Source organism: Prionailurus viverrinus, chromosome E1 (assembly GCF_022837055.1).
Source record: "Prionailurus viverrinus isolate Anna chromosome E1, UM_Priviv_1.0, whole genome shotgun sequence".
NCBI lineage: Eukaryota > Metazoa > Chordata > Mammalia > Carnivora > Felidae > Prionailurus > Prionailurus viverrinus.
The window spans coordinates 37,620,949-37,637,333 of record NC_062574.1 but is presented as its reverse complement, the minus strand read 5'-3'; the positions used below and the strand labels follow the sequence as shown (position 1 = coordinate 37,637,333).

At 39.1% G+C, this 16,385-nt stretch overlaps 1 protein-coding gene across 8 annotated transcripts in view; it reads right to left on the bottom strand.

Moving 5' to 3' along the window:
• Positions 1–16,385, bottom strand: part of TANC2 (tetratricopeptide repeat, ankyrin repeat and coiled-coil containing 2) — a 376,040-nt gene that overhangs the window by 95,648 nt on the left and 264,007 nt on the right. For all 8 annotated transcript variants that reach the window (XM_047832304.1, XM_047832306.1, XM_047832307.1 and 5 more), the window contains 2 exons: positions 5,286–5,567; positions 758–891 (listed from right to left, as the gene is read on the bottom strand). In XM_047832304.1, the coding sequence (XP_047688260.1) occupies positions 758–891; positions 5,286–5,567 (416 nt within the window). The remainder of the gene's footprint in view (positions 1–757; positions 892–5,285; positions 5,568–16,385) is intronic.

Here is a 16,385-nt window from a genome sequence, read left to right as displayed (position 1 = left end):
TATTATCCTTGGTTCCACAGTGAACCATATGTGCACAGTACTAATACTGAAGATATTATAATGTGGATTCTGACAAAAATCATGATATAACCATACTGAAATGGTGGAGGGAGGAAGGAAAATGAAAGATGTAAACTTCTCAACATCCTTAACAAGCAGCAATAGATAACGTATAAAAATGATGAAAAAAGTTATAGCAGTATATGAATATTATTTAGAAACAGTGGAGGTAAAGATCAGAAGAACAGCCCTAAGAGTTGAAAGTGGTGCCTTTGGGGAGAGGGTGGGGTGAGGAGGGGAAAAGAATTGCTGGGTTTTATTATAAGTCTTTGAGTATTATTCAATTTTCAAAAATGATGCATATGTTACTTTCAATAAAATAGAAATTTAAAACTCAAAAACCTAACAAATATTATGGACAGTATAGTATGGCAGGAAGAGTTTTGAATAGGAGTGAAAATAAAAAACTGCTGAGTGCTAAAACTGTGATCTTGGGGAAATCATATAACTTCTTCGAGTCTCAACTTCCTTATCTATTCATTATGGGACTCTGGTTATTTCTGAGGGCCTTTCAAACAAAAAGGCTCTGATTCCATAATAACAAAGCATTTTTCTAGGAGCCGGAAGAGAAAATTTTCCCCACGGTCTCATGGTATAGCTGTATACGTTTTGTCCACTTTGCCAAGGGTCCCCCTACCTTTGCCCCTTGGGGTTACAATGGAGCTGGCATGTCTGCACCCTGGGAGCCCTACTGTACCTGTGAGGCTAGTCTCCGCATGGCCTCCTCCTGCCGCCTGCGCATTTCTGGGGTCCCTGGGCAGCTTCCACTGGGGATGGACGAGTGGGCTGAGGGTGGCTGTGTGAGTGGCAGCTCTCTGTTGGCGTCCACATCTGGATTAAAAAGATGAGATGTTTGTATGAGATAATCATAAAACCCTGAATTAAAGGAAGATTGGTTAAACTCCATTTGTTCTATTATCCAGCAATTCTACTCCTAGAACCCAAGAGAAATAAAAACTTATATCCACACAAAACTTGTACAAAGATGTTCAAAGAAGCAAGATTCATAATAGTGCAAAAGTGAAAACAACCCAAATGTCTACCGATGAACAGTTAAAATATGGAATATCCATACAATGGAATAGTACTTGATGATAAAATGAAACGAGATACCAATACATGCTACAATATGGATAACCCTTGAAAATATTATACTCAAAGAAGTCAGTTACAAAAGACCATATATTGTATGACTCTTTATATGAAATTCCCAGAATAGGGAGATCCGTAGGAACAAAAAACAAATCAGTGGTTATGTAGGGGTAGAGGCAGGCAGTTAAGGGGAGAATAGAGATTGATCACCAATGGGAATTTCTTTTAGGGGGGACAAAAGTGTTCTAACATTAGATTATGGTGACAGCTGTAGAACTCTGTGAATATACTAAAAAGCACTGAGTTGAACAATTTAAATGGGTGAACTGTGTGGTATGTGAATTACAGCTTAATAAAACTGTTTTTAAAAAATTCCACTTGTTCATGTTACTTAGGAAATGTCTTATCTCCACTAGGAATTACAGACTATATACATGACTACAGACCACAGTACAAATGGGTACACCAAAATAAGGGGATTATTGATGGTCAAGAGCCACTGGAAAGGAGGAGGAATAGGGGAAGGGAGTCCTCACTGAACTCCTCACCCGAGGACTGAATGGAGACTTCTATCTGCTGGGAGAGTAAATGCTCTGGTCACTGGAGCCAAGTTCAGAATAACTGCAGGAGGGTACGAGTGGGTGGCAGCAGTGGAAAAAGACTGAAAATGTGTGAGTGGAGGTGAAGCGCAGTGACTGTCGATGCATCATTTCTGTGGCTCACTCCTTCTCCCCACTGCATTCCCCTTTATCTGATATTTGATTTTGGGGGCAATTATTGCCCAAATGCCCTCTGGCTTCTCGCTACTGCCTTTTGGAGATGGCCTCCTTTTTTTCTGAGTATCTTAACTCTCTGGTATTCAGGGAACAGGAGAAATAAGTTAACAGGTAGGCAGCAATCGATGTGCAGCAGCAAAACAGACTACTGACATGAGCAGAGCAGGGAGGGTGGGGTGACTTACTGAACAGCTGTTTGGGGGGTTGGCAGCTGCTGGCAAATGTCAAATCCAAATAATAACTATACTGACTCTTAGTGATGGGGAAAGATAGTCTTGTATTAGAGCTTTCCTGACTACTGTACTGAGTATACTTGTAGTTAACGTAATAATGCCTAAATTACACAACGGGTCTATTTTTACAAAATGTTTTTGTTCTTTGTGTGTATGTACTAGGGGGTGGTTGATGACGATGGTGGTGGAGCCTGACGGGGGAGTCAGGTTTGGGAAGGGGTGTAGGCGGAAAGCAGATGACAGGCTAGTGCCTGCCTTGACAGCTTTTCTGTACCTTCCCAGGGAAATGACAAGGAGGGGGTGGGCTGGGGGCTGAGTGTCTGTGGGGGAAGGACGGAGCCAGGCAATGTGGTACCGCAGGCTACACTGCTCACGTCTTCCACAGCAGTGCTGCTCAGTGTGACAGGGGTAGAAGAGAGAAGACAGATGATGCAGAGATGGGAGCGCCAACGATTTTCTACCTTGTTTTCATTATTTCTACAACTGTATCGTTGGTACCACCGACACTGGGTTAGGAAAGCCAATGGAAATTCAAATAAACCTATCTAAGCTAGATGTAAATTAAACTGTGAAAAGTTAAGCCAATTGTCTATACAGACATCATTCTTAGTCATTAATGAAAGAAATTCTGCTACTGCCAGTCAAATTCCCAGTGCTGGCTTACATAATAACATATTAATGCCAAAAAACAGCTTGCACTTTATCAGTCACTTATTCTTGACCCTTCTTAAGGGCTAGTGGCTCTGTTAAGATGCAGAGGTAGAATGTAGTTTGGTCACTGACAGATTACAACAAAAATTATTATGTACAAGGCAACTGCTAGTTCTGTGAAATTCTGATAAATATATAACCACATATCCTTTCTCCTTTGACACGGTTTTCAAGTTCTGAAAGTTAACTATCAGGCAAAAAGGAAAAAGAGGGGGGCCTGGGTGGCTCACTTGGTTGAGCATCTGATTCTTGATTTCGGCTCAGGTCATGATCCCAGGGTTGTGGGATCGAGTTCTGCGTCAGGCTCCACACTGAATGTGGAGGCTGCTTAAGATTTTCTCTTCCCCTTTGCCCCTTTACCCCACTTGTGTGCCCTCTTTCTCTGTCTCTCTCAAATTAAGAAAAAAAAAAAGAAAAAATAAAAAAGGAAAGTTAACTATCAGGCCAAATCTACAGTCACAACAAATGGACATTTATCTCAAGAACTGGAATGTCCTGGTATTTTTAGAGTGTCTCTGGAGATAAGAGGCAATGGATGTTAGAGAATAACTTAATGAACTACCTTTATAGAACCTCTGCTTTGGGGAGCACATGAACTGTTTTCTATTAACTCCTGCTTTCCCAGCCTTAGTTGGGGGGGACTCCCAGATACCTTTGCTTTCTGAGAAAGCAGCTCTTCTTGCCCTTGGGATTTATTCTGTCCTACAGGATTCTACCATTACGTTATCTCAACAGTGATATATAGAGGAGTCAGAGAGATTATTAGCTATCTGGTTTTCTTTCTGACATACTCAAAGAGTTAAAGAGTCTTGGAGTACTCAGATAAAATGTAGACTGGTGTGATATTTAAGTGCTCAAAGGAAAACACTGGAATAGGTTGGAAAGTTAATTTCAACCACTTTTCAATTTCAAGAAGATATGTTTTTAGAATCACAGAATTTTAACACAGGAACGAATCTTAAAGATCACTTAGTCCCCACTTCCTCATTTTACAGATGAGAAAACAGATCTAAAAATTTCAATTAAAATTCTCAAGGTTACAGAGTATATATAGTCATTGGAGTGCTGGGGCTCAAAATCTGAGCTCTTGACTCTCCTGACACAATGCCAATCTACCTGAGAAAAGCTTCATGTAGAAACTAAGCATGACATTGCTTGTGAAAAAGGAATTCTTCCATACCAATTCTTACCAGACCCTGGTAAACAGGGTCTCTTGATTCAACCAGTTCTCTCTGTACACACTAGTCCTTCTTCTCCACGTGAGATGTCTATTAGTTAACCAGAGACAATGTGCCCACTTAATGACACAAGACTGTCAATTAATTTCATTAGGAAGCCAGAATGTCTGGAGGATGCTCAGTGAGCTCTTATTGAGTTTCTAGCATGTGTTAGACACTGTAACTACTATAATCTCAAGTTTCTAGTGGTGGCTGTCTGAAAACTTATGGTGAGCTAGATTAATGATTTGGACTAGCAGAGCAATAGTTTCTGGTTTTGTTTTCTCATAACTAACAGAAACCAGGTAGACTGGTTCTATACATACAGAGTATAGGAAGAACATCTATTTTCCTCTCGTCTCCTTTATTCAGGTGAGTTCTTCCATTAAGGAGAGGCAGGACAGCAAAGTGGATAAGGGAATGGCTTCTGAAACCAGACTGCTTAGGCTCAAATACTTGTTTCACCATTTACTGGCTATGAAACCTGGGAGGTCTACTTAACCTCTTTGAGCCTCAGATCACTTATCTGTGACATGATGATAATAGGAACTACCTCTCTGAGTTGATAAGAGGATTGGATGAATTAATATTTGTTAAGCTCTTAGTGCCTGGTGCTAAGGACCACCTAAGTATTTTAGAAATAAACAAACAAGATCCTGGTGGTGATCATTAAGCTGTGCCTGGCCTGGGATGAAAGGAGCATGAATACATACGAGATCTCAGCATCCTTTCACAAGGAAGCAGGAGAAACCCTTCAAGGACACAATGAAGTTTAAGCCCAAGCAGTGCAATACTGACATCAAGAGCAAGGAATCGAATGCTGCAAGCAGAATGTGCTGGCATGTAACAAGAAGACATGGGCACAGGCTGAGCAAAAGCTGACAGTGATGGAGGCAAATGCCTCTTATAAGCAATTGCTACAGTCATTATCCAAAGGACAGACTAGCCAGACTGCCAGAGGGAAGACTCATAAATTTATTCCCACAGAAAGGTTTTCTCAGTCACACTTAGGTGACCGCTAGATATGTGGGTTAAATGTAAACAGAGTATTACATTCTTTCTCTCAACTCTGAATTAATGGTCCTCACATGCAAGTTAGGTTTTGCAGATCAGAAAATAAAAGGATGTAAGACTTAATCTATCAGAAAAACTTTCAGGGCAATGAAGCAGGGAGCTATTTAAAAAGGAATACGTACGTTTGGGGGAGGCGTGTGGGCTGTCTGAGGCGATCTGTCTCATCCGTGTTCCGTGGCAGCTGAGGGCCACCAGTCTGGAGATGATGGCAGTTTTGCCGAACCCAATGTTTCCCACAATCACTACTCCTTGGTTCACGCTGGCATTTGAACTTTGAAGTTGAGCATCTATTTCGTGGAAAACCCAATCCCGGCCAACAAACACTGACTCTGTAGTGATGCTGGGCACTTCAAAGAGCAGAGGCTTCAGGGAGATATCTGGAGGCCTATAAGGTGCAAAATGAACTGGAAGGAACAATAAGAGGACACAGAACTTAGGCCCAACTGTCATCATTGAAAGAAATACAGAAGAAAAGCAGCATGGTTTAGGAGACTATTAGTTCTAGTACAATGCTATTCTGGGTTACTCAGCAAATAATGCAACTCAATTTTGGTTCTACACAGGTAAGCGAGAGCAGGTGATCTAGGGCCATGGGATACTCTAGTTGGCAGAAAACAAACACAGTTAAAATGACAATGGTTTATGGAACAGTCAGAAAGTCGGGGTGAGATTCAAAATTATTAAACAGTGGGGACGGCCCAGCACCAGCAGTCAGAATGGATGCCAAAGTAGTACAGAAACAGAGTCCTTAAGGCTTCCTGCTATGCCTGGAGACAACCTTTTAGTTGTTGGATTGCGGAGAGATGTAGGGTTGGAGTCCCTGGGGGAGAGTACAGACTGTGGTGGAGCATCCAGGTGGCTTAAAGCATCAGCTTTTTACCAACCAGTAAGGATGTATTTCAGTATTTAACAACTAATAGGACCATATCAGTACATATCAGTCCTGCAGAAAGCAATGCAAAGATGATGTGTCTGCTTTTTAAAAAGATACCAGTGAAAAATAGCAAATCCTTTAAGTTCATGATGATATTTTTCTTTTTAATTTGGTAGATATATTAGTATAAGCAGAGCCCATAAAAGCTCTGATAGTTTAAAAAATCTTCAACATGTTTAGCAGTCAAGGAAGCAGAAACCAAACTCTGACCTCAGGTCTTTGCTCCTCTACTGCCTGTATTCATGCCAATTTAAAAAAAAAAAAAAAAAAAAAAGAGTTTTGGCCTATACACACATCTTGGAGACAACAGATCCTACCACTTTTCTCAAGATGTTTTTCTGTGCGTATGTAGTTGTAGGATGTGCTAACAGCCAAGCATGAGCTCTACTTTTAATAGTTTTCTAAAAATGCATAATAGGTGTAACTTGCTTTCAAAGATCAACCTTCTAATTATATTAACGGTAAAAACAAGTCCTGACTGACCTTCCTTAGCTGGGTTAAGTGCCCTCCTAACTGTTCAGAGAGTAGCTCTAAGATGTATCATTTTATCTGTCTAGAACCAGGTGGTTTTTTATTTATTTTTATTTTATTTTTTTTTAAGTAAGCTCAATGCCCTGTCCCAGTGTGGGGCTTCAACTCACACCCTGAGATCAAGTCACATGTTTTTCTGATTGAGCCAGCCAGTGCCCCAGGGTCACATATTTTATTTTTGTATCTTTAACTTTAAGCACAGTGTTTTGACACATAGTAGGCACTCAATATATGCTTACTGAAAGAATTAATTGAAAATAAGGTATTGTACTCTAATCCCATTTTACATTTTGGAGCATAAAAGGCCAGGGGAAGGGGATGAGGGCAAGAGAAAGGGAAATCATAAGGGGGTAAATGAGATCTATTTATACTGCTTATATTATTCTAGAACATACTTAAACCATTTATACATCATCATGTGGGATCTAGAGATGGTGGCTTACTTGAGAAAATCTGCTCGCAAGGTAAGTATACATGTATTACACTCTCATTTAAAATTCTCTGAAAGCTATTAGAATGATTAGTTTGCATTAAAAAAAGATAACAATTCCAAAAATAGTGCAAATAATTAAAAATACAAAGCCAAACTTTAAAAAGAGAAGAAAATAGTTTCCCATATCAGTTTTAAAATGTCCCAAATTTTCACTAAAAAAAAGGGGGAGCTGTGGAGCTTCAGCTACATAATCGCTTATAAGTTCCTGATTCTCATCTCTTTACCGAAACTTACACTTTTAAAATTCCTAACTCTAAGCTGATATAACGCTGTATGTTAACTAACTGGACTTAAAGACTTAAAAAAAAAATCCGTAACTATAATTACAGAATTCAGTGAAAAATTTGACTTTAACTTGCTAAATATATTCTTTTTAATTCTAATTCTTGTAGCTTATAGTCTATTTCACCTTTCTTAAACATTACTTTATTGAGCTATACTTCATAGATCATAAAATTCACCCTTTTAAAGTATACAATTCAGTGGTTTTCAGTACAGTTGACCCTTGAACAACATGCGGGTTAGGGGAACTGATGCCTCTTGGAGTTGAAAATCCACAGGTTAACTTTTGATGCCCCCTAAAACTTTACTATATATTTCTGGTAACATAAACAGTCAATTAACCTATATTTTGTATGTTATACATACTATATGCTATATTCTTACAATAAAGTAAGCTGGAGAAAAGAAAATGTTAGTAAGAAAATCATAAAGAGGAGAAAATACATGTACAGTACTGTCTACAAAAGTGAACCAGCACAGTTCAAATCTGTGTTGCTCAAGGGTCAACTATACATTCATAAAATTGTGAAACCATCACTATTGAATCCCTAAACATTTCTATCATCCCCCAAAGAAAACTCTATACTCATTAGCTGTGACTCCATAGTCCCCCTTCCTTCCAGCCCCTGGCAACCAGAGACATCCTGTCTTTACAGATTTGCCTATTCTGGACATACAGAATTCTGGACATACAGATTTGTCTATTCTGGACAATAAACATTACGTAATATGTGGCCGTTTGTGTCTAGCTCACTTAGAATAATGTTTTTGAGGTTCATTCATGTTGAAGCATGTATCAGGACTTTATTCTTGTTATTGTTGAGTAATATTCCATTATGTGGCTACATCACCTTTTGTTTACCAATTTATCTGACAAGTAATCTGATTTGTTTCCACTTTTTGGCTATTATGAATTATGCCGGTATAAACATTCACGTACAAGTTTTTGTGTACATATGTTTTCAGTTCTCTTGGGTGTGTATCTAGGAGTGGTACTGCTGAGTCACTTGGAAACTCTATGTTTAACTTTTTGAGAAACTGCCAAACTGTTCTATTTTGCTTTTGCTATTTTTTACAGAAGTAATATATATTCACTATAGAAAATTTTAGGAATAGCAGATAAACAAGATAATAATTGTACTCCCAGTAGCCAGAGAGAAACATTATTCACATATATTCTGAGTTTTTCTCTGTACCACAAATACTTATTTTAAAAACCTCAAATGAGATCATACTATAGATCCTGTTTCATAATCGGCTTTTTTTCACTTAGCAATTCCAAAGTTCTGAAAAAGTTGATTCTGTCAGACGTGCCAGCTTAGTGGTTGCTTCCGTGGTGGGACTGATTCCTGGAGCTCCTTACTCCACCGCTTTCCATGTCACTTGATAGTAGGTGACTGCTACCCACTTGGAGCTTCCAGGGCACCTGAGTGTGCTCAGTGGGCACCCAGAGAGTTACTCTGAGCTCGGGGTGAGCAGTGATAGGATTCCCCGGGAGGAATGAAAATAGGTCCGTTGGCTTGAGGTGAGTCTAACTAGGCCTAGCGAGACCTAAAGTCACACAGCTGGTTTCAGAACTAGAAATAAAACCTAATTCTGGCTCAAAAATCCAGGCTTTGTCTATTATGTTGTAGCTGCTCTATAGGATGTCACTTTAAATCTGAAAGTGACATGAATGATCCCATGGATGACCAGGACTGATTAGGCCTAGCTGATGGGCTAAGCTGTCTTCTTTCTCTTTCACCTCTCCTGTGCTTCCCTTTAGGAAGTACATGTTTGGCCGGAAATGACCTTTCCAGAGAGAGAAGAGCTGTAGAAACTTTCATTTGATTTCTGAACTAACAGACTTATCTCTTCAGGTCCAAGATTACTTTATATTTTGTATCAAAAGGGGCTTTCGTGAACATGACCAATCCTAATTTATAATATGGAGTATGCAATTGAAATTGCAATTGAAATGCTTAAGTTTTTGAGAAAAATTCTCTTAAGATAACTTGTTCTCCTGTTGACGTAATCTCTCATCATATTTTATTCTACTGAGAAAGCTCTGACATTTTAAAAAGTTATTTAAAAAATTTTCTAAAAATGTAATCAATTCACAAAAGCCTCAAGGGAAGAACAGATAAAATTAGCCCAGTACCATATGGTAAAACAACTGTAGATGCCAAGAACAGCCTAGAAACAATTTCTGTACCTCAGAACCTAAGGCTTTTGTCAGCTCTATATGATAAAAGAGAGCCCTACTTCCTATGTTCAACAATAAATTTAGGGCATACGAACAAGAAAGCACTTTGGCCTGCATTGTGGGACATGGAGGTAATGGATGTTCTCTGTGGAGTTCATATTCCTTAATAAGTGTTTGTTTGGGGTACCAGCTGGCTTCCAAGAGATTTTCTAAGGCACAAACACTGAAATAATCTATGAGAAATTACCACTGCAACTACAGCTGAGCTAAGGGGAAAAAAATGAGCTAATCCATACCACTTAGTAATGTGTGTGGCTTTCTTACTCCTGGCACTCAAGAGTTGGCAGTCCTCGGGCAGCAAGACCATCCCGTCCCTCTCAAAGCATTCTACTAAAGTATAGCAATATCCGTAATTTACTTCAAAATTCATAAAAAAAGATGCATGGGTAAAGAGATGGGCAGTTGGATAGATGATAAGACAGCAAAGTGTTAATGATACAATCAAGGTGGTGCGTATATGAGTGCTGATTATTAGGTTCTTTCTTTTTTGGTGTATCTGAAAATTTTCCTAATAAAATGTTGAAGGAAAAAACATGGAAAGGAATCACATTTCAATACGACACACAAATAAGACAAGCTTTGGAAAGTAGTTTTTAAAAGGGTTTAATAACAACTCCAGACTCAGATGGGTGTGGGCACCTCTTCAGTGTGTGCATCTCTTCAATGCAAATCAGGCTTGAGGCAGACGAATGAGTTCTCTCTAGGAAACGGTCTCTGTGAGACCATCAATAAGTATAACTACACATCTAGGCTTATAGAGAAAATGGACCTTTCTTTCACTGAAGCAAAGTGTAAACATTAAAAAAACAATAACACAAAGTGCACTGAGGCTAACAGATCAGCTCTGCCCAAATGCAAGTACAAACAGCTGCAGTAAGTGGAAAAGGAGAAGGGGAAGTGGAGGCAAACGAGCTCTAACTGGACTTAGACTAAAGCATATTTACTCATGGAAAACAATCATGAATCATCCTAAAAGGAGTCAGTCCCAGGCCTGGCAGAAGAAAGGGTGTGTGTGATACAGCCAAGGCCTGGTGCAAACAGGAGCAGGGTTGTCTTTCCTAGCATTCTCCCACAATGACTGTAAAGTCTAGCCTGGAAGTACCTCTGTTCCTCTAACAAAGGATAGTTTCAGCCTCATCCTTAGGATTCAGGACATGTGTGCCCTTCTCGACACAAAGCAGAGAAACACATGTGCTTCAGGCAAAACCTGATATCACCTCAGTCTCAAACATAAGTCAAAAAACATGCTTATTTTTTCTTCAGAAATGCTTAAAGCAGGGCAGGAGTTGATTTGTCTACTGAATTTTGAGAAAGTTCACTCTACCATTTACAGGAGTCGAATCTCTTTAAGGTCTGTTGTTTATTCCGGCTGGTCTGGATAGGATTCCAGTAAGCAGCTATTCCTACACCAGGAAATGAGTTTCTAAAGAATGTTAAGCAATTTGAAGAAGGTCCTAAAAGACAATCTAAAGATAACAGTCTGAGAAACGTTCACTACAGATAACTGCTGTTTGAGAAAAAAAAAAAAAAAAAAAGAAAAGGTTAAATAAAGCAGAATCACTTTTCAGGTCAACAAGGAAACACAGCAGAGTAGGTAAAACTAGACTCAGAGCTAGGATCCCTCGGTGTGTATCCTGTCTCTGTTACTTACTGGCTGTGTGACCTTAGGACAATTACTTGTGCTCCTGAGATCTCAGTTTTCCTCATTTTAAAAGTAGGGATAACAATGACACTGTGGGGATTAAATGAGTTAATATATGTGACATGCCTAGGAAAGTATCTGGTGGTTAACTGCGTTAGCTGCTACCACCATCGACATCATCAAGACAAAAAGACATCCAGAGTAACCATAACCACCCCCCCCTTTCCCTGACACACTCATTTAAAACAAAACTCAGAAAAAGGATACTGAGAACATACTGACTCTCTTTAAACCCTCTTCCCTTCTTCCTTTTACTACCCAACATTGTGAAAGAGCCCTGTTTGCTCTCTTCACTTGCGCAGCAATCGTGCATTCTAGCCTGACTTCCTCTCATATTATTCAGCAGTATATCTGCTGAGACTGTTTTGGTTAAAGTCACTGAAGTATGATTGTAGGAAGTATAATTGTTAAGTATGATGATTTCTTTTCCCAGTCCTTATGCTTCCTAACCACTCCTCAGTCTTTAACACTTTTAACTAATCCCCACTTTTTGAAATACATTCCCCTCTTAGGCTTAACATGACAACATTTTCTTCTAGTTCTTTTTTTTTTTTTTTAAGTATTTATTTGTTCACTTAAGTAATCTCTACACCCAACATGGGGCTCGAACTCATGACCTTGAAATCTTCTGACTGAACCAGCCAGGCCCCCTCTTCTACTTTTTTAGTCCTCTCCTTCTGATGTATCTTTAATAGTTCCTCCTCTTCTGCCCATCCCTAAGATAATGCCAATACTAGGTTCTATATTTCATTGTTTTGTTCTTCGTGATCTCCCTGGATAGTCTCAAAGGAATAGACTAATAGCTTTCACAACTATCTAAGTGGTGATGGTTTGTATTTCTATTCCAGACCTCATTCCCACACTCCTACACAGCATGTCCAACTATTTACAAAAGTTATCCTATTTGGCTTTCTGATAGAAACCTCAAACTTCAAATGTTTCAAAGTTATTGTCTCACTCACCTTAATCTTTCTATTCCATTTATTAATAACTCAGTTAATGAAGTATCACCCATTTGCCTGGTCTTCCCAGGTAGAAACTTGGCACTCATCAGGATTTCTTCTTCCTTAACCTTTACATCTAATTTGTCACAAGTCCTCTCAATAGTTCTTGAGGACTATTTCTCAGATATAATTCCTTTTTTTCTTTCCTATTCCACTGCTACTAGAGTGGCGTACCCTTGGAGGAGGTGCTGGTCACTCTAAGTCTCAGTTTTGTCATCTGTAAAACGAGGATAAGAAGAGTATCTACCCCATTAGGTTAAATGAGAACATGTATGTTAAGTTCTTAGCTTAGAATCTTAATCCTCAATGAATGTCAGTCACATAGTTTAGGTTCTCAACATCCTTGATTTTACTATATCCTTAAAGAGGCTTTTATTCCTCCCATATATAGAGCTACCAAATCTCTAACATGATGTCAACCTCCACACTCTAACCCACAAGTCGTCATCTCACCCTATGTTAATCACCGAGCCTATTAAGTCCTTATTAACTAGTACAGTTCTTGTCATTCGGTAGGTATATTCAATAACATTTAACAAATGAATTCATGAACAAAAATAGTTAATATGGATTTTCCATCCTTAACCACACAGGGAAATATGTATACACTTTGCTTTGGTAGAACAGGAGGGCTTGAGGGAGGCAGTTATAGGATGCAAATAGAAGTCTTTGAAAATCACTGCTCTGTACTATAATAATAAAAAGAAATGGATCATTTGTTTGGCACCTTTCAGGGATACATTTCTGTTTAAAGGCAACTATCATAAACCAGTGGACCATTAAATAGCAGGACAAAGAAGAAACAAATATTATTTTCCAAGCTCTGTGAATATCACAGGCAAGGCCTGGATATTGACCAAAGCACCACAATCAAGAATACTATTCCTACAGGAAGCTGGGTGAAGGGAGGAAATAGTGTCTTAGAGCTAATGCCCAGAGAGGACAGGATAGCTAGTTATTTCAGAGAGAACAGGATAGCTATTTCTTAAAAAAAAATTTTTTTTAACGTTTATATATTTTTGAGAGAGAGAGAGAGAGAGAGAGAGAGAGACCAAGCATGAGTGGAGGAGGGGCAGAGAGAGAGGGAGACACAGAATTCCAAGCAGGCTTCAGGCTCTGAGCTGTCAGCACAGAGCCCGACGTGGGGCTCAAACTCACAACTGTAAGATCACAACCTGAGCCGAAGTCAGACGCTTAACCGACTGAGCCACCCAGGCACCCTATGGATTGGTATTTCTAAAGACTATTCTTGTTTTCTTTTAGAAAAGTTACTGAGAAAGCTGGAGCCACACAAATCAGTTTAGTAACTGAAGTCTTGCTAACGCTACATGTAAGATTTATTCTTGTGCTAGAAATGACCATATTTAATTCTGCATCACTACATGTACAATACATAGTTTAGTTCAGAGAACTCAATTCTAACTACCAAGCTAGTCATTTTCTCTTTAAAGTATATATGTATTTTTTAATAATTATTTATTTTTGAGAGAGAGAGAGAGAGAGAGAGAGAGAGAGAGCGCGCAGGGGAGGGGCAGACAGCGAGGGAGACACACAATACGAAGCAGGCTTTAGGCTCTGAGCTGTCTGCAAAGAGCCTGATGGGGGGCTCAAACTCACGAACTGTGAGATTATGACCTGAGCCAAAGTCGTCACTTAACTGACTGAGCCACCCAGGCACCCCTCAAGCCAGTCATTTTCTTTTTTTTTTTATTATATGAAATTTATTGTCAAATTAGGTTTCCATACAACACCCAGTGCTCATCCCAAAAGATGCCCTCTTCAATGCCCATCACCTACCCTCCCCTCAAGCCAGTCATTTTCTAATGAGAGATGAGTTTATGCTTTGGTCCACTTCACCTATAATTTTCTTTTTAAAACTATGACATGAATTTCTATTCCTGCTCAAGATGGAGTGAAAAGGACTATATTTACCCCCCTACCCAAAACAATCCCCAAACAGACTTCTAAACAAAGTATATAAAACAATGGTTTTCAAGACACTAGACATAGTCAATGAAAAATAATGATTCCTGAGACAGGGAAAACAAATAGGCAAATCCTATGCTCACTTACTGCCTTAAAAGAATTTCCAGACCATGATGTAGGGAGGGAAAACCCATTCTGATGCTGGCAGACTCCCTGAGTTGAGGATATGGAACTGAGAATTCAGCAAGACCAAGGCAGCAAATGTTCAAAGGAAAGAGTTCTGAGAAGGTGAGAGCAAAACAGTAATAATTCTGGAGATGTGTGAAAAGTAGAGTACTGATTAGCATATATATGTGAGAAAATTGCCCAAAGCCAGGAAATGACCTATCCAAGAGGATTAGAGGGAAAACAGCCTGCTGCTTTCATAGGGCCAGAAACAGTGCCTGTTACTTGCAGCCAGAATGGAAAACCTCACAATTTACAGGACACTGGCTAGGATATCCAGAAAGGTCTTGTCTCAGCAGTATAGAAATTTAAGACCTATAATAAATATTGTTCTGGGTCTACTCAACAAATCTTAAGGACCCAAAATTAATCATATTGTTTTCAAATAACTTCAACATTCCTGAAAAAAGTTGAAGCATATTTATAAGAATACAGGGGCACCTGGGTGGCTCAGGTGGTCGGACATCTGACTTTGGCTCAGGTTGTGATCTTACGGGCCCTGTGCTGACAGCTGGGAGCCTGGAGCCTGCTTTGGATTCTAGGTCTCCCTCTCTCTCTTCCCCTCCCCCACTCAGCTCTCTCTCTCAAAAATAAACATTAAAAAAATTAAAAAAAATACAAAAATATCTAACATTCAGTAAGGTAAAATCTACTATGTCTGGCATCCAAACAAAGATTGTTAGGCATGCAGAGAGGCAGGAAAAAAAGAAGCACAATTAGGAGAAAAATCAATCAAGTGAAACTGATCCAGAACTGACACTGATGTTAGAATTATCAGAGAAAGATATTAAAATAGTAATTATAACAATATTCTATGTGTTCAAAAGTAGGGATATGGGAGATATAAAAGACCGAAGTGAACTGTCAGGAAAAAAACCCCACAACAACAGAAATGAAAAATATACTAGATGAAATTACTGATTTAACAGTACAGAAGAAAGGATGAGTGACCTTAAAGACATAGGAATATGAACTATCCAAAATTAAACATACAGAGAAAAAACATCCTCTAAAATAAAAAAAGCATCAGTGAACTGTGAGACAACTCCAAGTGGGCAAATATAACTAGTAAGGTGGGTGACAGAAAATATGTTTAAAGAAACAATAGCTATAAAATTTCTAAATCTGATGAAAGCTATAAACTCACAGATCCAAGAAGTTCAATGAGCCCAAAGTCCAAGACATATGAAGAAAATGACAAGGCACGACATAATCAAATTACTCAAAACCAGAGATAAAAAGAAAAATCTTAAAAGCAGCCACAGAATAAAAAGACATATGAAGTACAGAGGAACAAAAGATAAGGATGACAGCAGATTTCTGGTCAGAAATAATGCAAATAAGAAGACAGTGGATGAAGAAGTTGCTGCGGGCAAGATCAAAGAGGTTTTTGCCTGCTTTCTCCTCAAGGATTTGGATGGCTTCCTGTCTTACATTGAGGTCTTTCATCCATTTTGAGTTTATTTTTGTGTATGGTGTAAGAAAGTAAGAAAGTGGTCCAGGTTCATTTTTCTGCATGTCGCTGTCCAGTTTTCCCAGCACCACTTGCTGAAGAGACTGTCCTTATGCCATTGGTTATTCTTTTCCTGCTCTGTCAAAGATTAGTTGGCCATACATTTGTGGGTCCATTTCTGGGTTCTCTATTCTGTTCCATTGATCTGAGTGTCTGTTCTTGCGCCAGTACCATACTGTCTTGATGATTACAGCTTTGTAGTATAGCTTTGATCTTGCCCGCAGCAACTTCTTACTCAACATGTCTCCAGAGGCAAGGGAAACAAAAGCAAAAATGAACTATTGGGACCTCATCAAAATAAAAAGCTTCTGCACAGTGAAGGAAGCAATCAGCAAAATTAAAAGGCAACCCACAGAATGGGAGAAGA